Raw genomic sequence first — 1,748 nt, 5'->3', positions numbered from 1 at the left:
GTTGAATGAGTTTGTGGTGTTGTTGAGTGATTTGAATGGTCATGTGGGGGCGGATGCAGACGGATATGAAGGTGTACATGGGGGATGGGGATATGGTATACGGAATGAGGAAGGGCGTAGAGTGTTGGAGTTGGCGGATGCACATAGCATGGTGGTGGGGAATACTGGGTTCACAAGGGAACCAGTGCGATTTATTACTTATAGGTCAGGGGAACATAGATCGATGATAGACTATATATTGGTAAGGGCCAAACATAGGAAGTATGTGAAGAATGTGAAGGCGATACCTGGTATGTTGCAGCATAGTATGGATGTGACATCAAAAGAAATGGGGAGGAGGAAGAAGGATAAGTTTGTGGCAAAGAGAAAGACATGGAAGTTGCAGGATGCAGAGGTGAGGAAGGCATTTGAGGTGGCTGAAAATTGGGAGAGTGGTAAGGATGGAAATGTTTGGGAGAGATACAGGGACTGTGTGTTGGCTACGGCAGATAAAGTATGTGGATGGACGAAAGGAAAGTGTAGGCATGGTGAGACGTGGTGGTGGGATGAAGATATAAGAAGGGTTTTGGAAGTCAAGAAGGAGAGGTTTAGGGTATGGAGAAGGGACATGACAGAGGAAGCGGGGTCTGAGTATAGGAAGGCTAAGAAGGTTGCAAAACAGGCAGTGGCAACTGCAATGACGAAAGCATCAGATAGGTTAATGAAGGAAATGGAATGCGATGTGAGTTCGAGAAAAATGTTCAAAGTAGCAAAGCAGTCAATGAGGGATAGGAAAGATGTTATAGAGAATGGATGTGTTTGGGATGGATCTGGCAAGTTGTGCATAGATGAGGAGGAAAAAGCTCAGGTGTGGAAAGCTCATATGGAAAGGTTGATAAATGAAGAGAATGAGTGGGATGGAGATGTGGAATCCGCGGTCACACACGGACCTATAGAGAAGGTGACAATGGAGGAAGTAGAGAAAGCAGTTAGAGAAATGAAACTAGGTAAGGCTACAGGGGTTTCGGAAGTGGCGGCAGAACATATAAAAGCGAGTGGGGTGATAGGAAGTGAAGTTATGATGAGAATTGCTAACAGTATGTTTGATGATGAAGGTATACCTGAGGATTGGCGACACAGTGTGTTGGTGCCGCTGTATAAGGGCAAAGGAGATGTGAGAGATTGTGGGTCATACAGGGGTGTGAAATTACTAGAGCACGGAATGAAGGTAGTGGAGAGGGTGCTTGAGAGGAGGTTGAGAAGTATGGTGACAGTTAATGAAATGCAGTGTGGGTTTATGCCTGGTAGGGGAACGGTGGATGCGTTGTTCATGGTGAGAATGTTGCAGGAGAATTATAGAAAGAAGAAACGAAGATTGTACTTGTGTTTTGTGGATCTAGAAAAGGCTTTTGATCGAGTACCGAGGAAGGTCATTGAATGGGCGTTGAGGAAGAAAGGAGTGAATGAGAGACTTGTTAAAGTTGTGATGCAGCTGTATGAAGGAGCAAAGACAAAGGTGAGGGTTGGAAGGGGGATGTCGGACGCTTTTAGTGTTAAGGTAGGAGTGCATCAAGGATCAGTGTTATCACCGTTTCTGTTTGCAATTGTGATGGATGTTGTGTGTGGAAACATAATGGAGGGGTTGTTATTTGAGATTTTGTATGCAGATGATTTAGTCTTGATGGCTGATAGCATGGAAGAATTGCAGTTAAAATTTGACAGATGGAAAAGTGTTATTGAAAAGAAAGGGTTAAAAGTTAATATTGGTA

At 44.1% G+C, this 1,748-nt stretch overlaps 1 protein-coding gene across 1 annotated transcript in view; it reads left to right on the top strand.

The window, feature by feature from the left end:
* The window catches only part of HELRODRAFT_165342 (hypothetical protein), a gene marked incomplete at both ends in the record, with an annotated part of 701 nt that extends 474 nt beyond the window's left edge, over nucleotides 1-227 (top strand). The window contains one exon of the mRNA XM_009031952.1: nucleotides 60-227. Within this exon, the coding sequence (XP_009030200.1) occupies nucleotides 60-227 (168 nt within the window). The remainder of the gene's footprint in view (nucleotides 1-59) is intronic.
* Between the last annotated feature and the right edge of the window lie 1,521 nt (nucleotides 228-1,748).

This window comes from Helobdella robusta (genome assembly GCF_000326865.2).
Source record: "Helobdella robusta unplaced genomic scaffold HELROscaffold_8, whole genome shotgun sequence".
Lineage (NCBI taxonomy): Eukaryota > Metazoa > Annelida > Clitellata > Rhynchobdellida > Glossiphoniidae > Helobdella > Helobdella robusta.
This window is presented reverse-complemented; position numbering and strand designations above follow the sequence as displayed.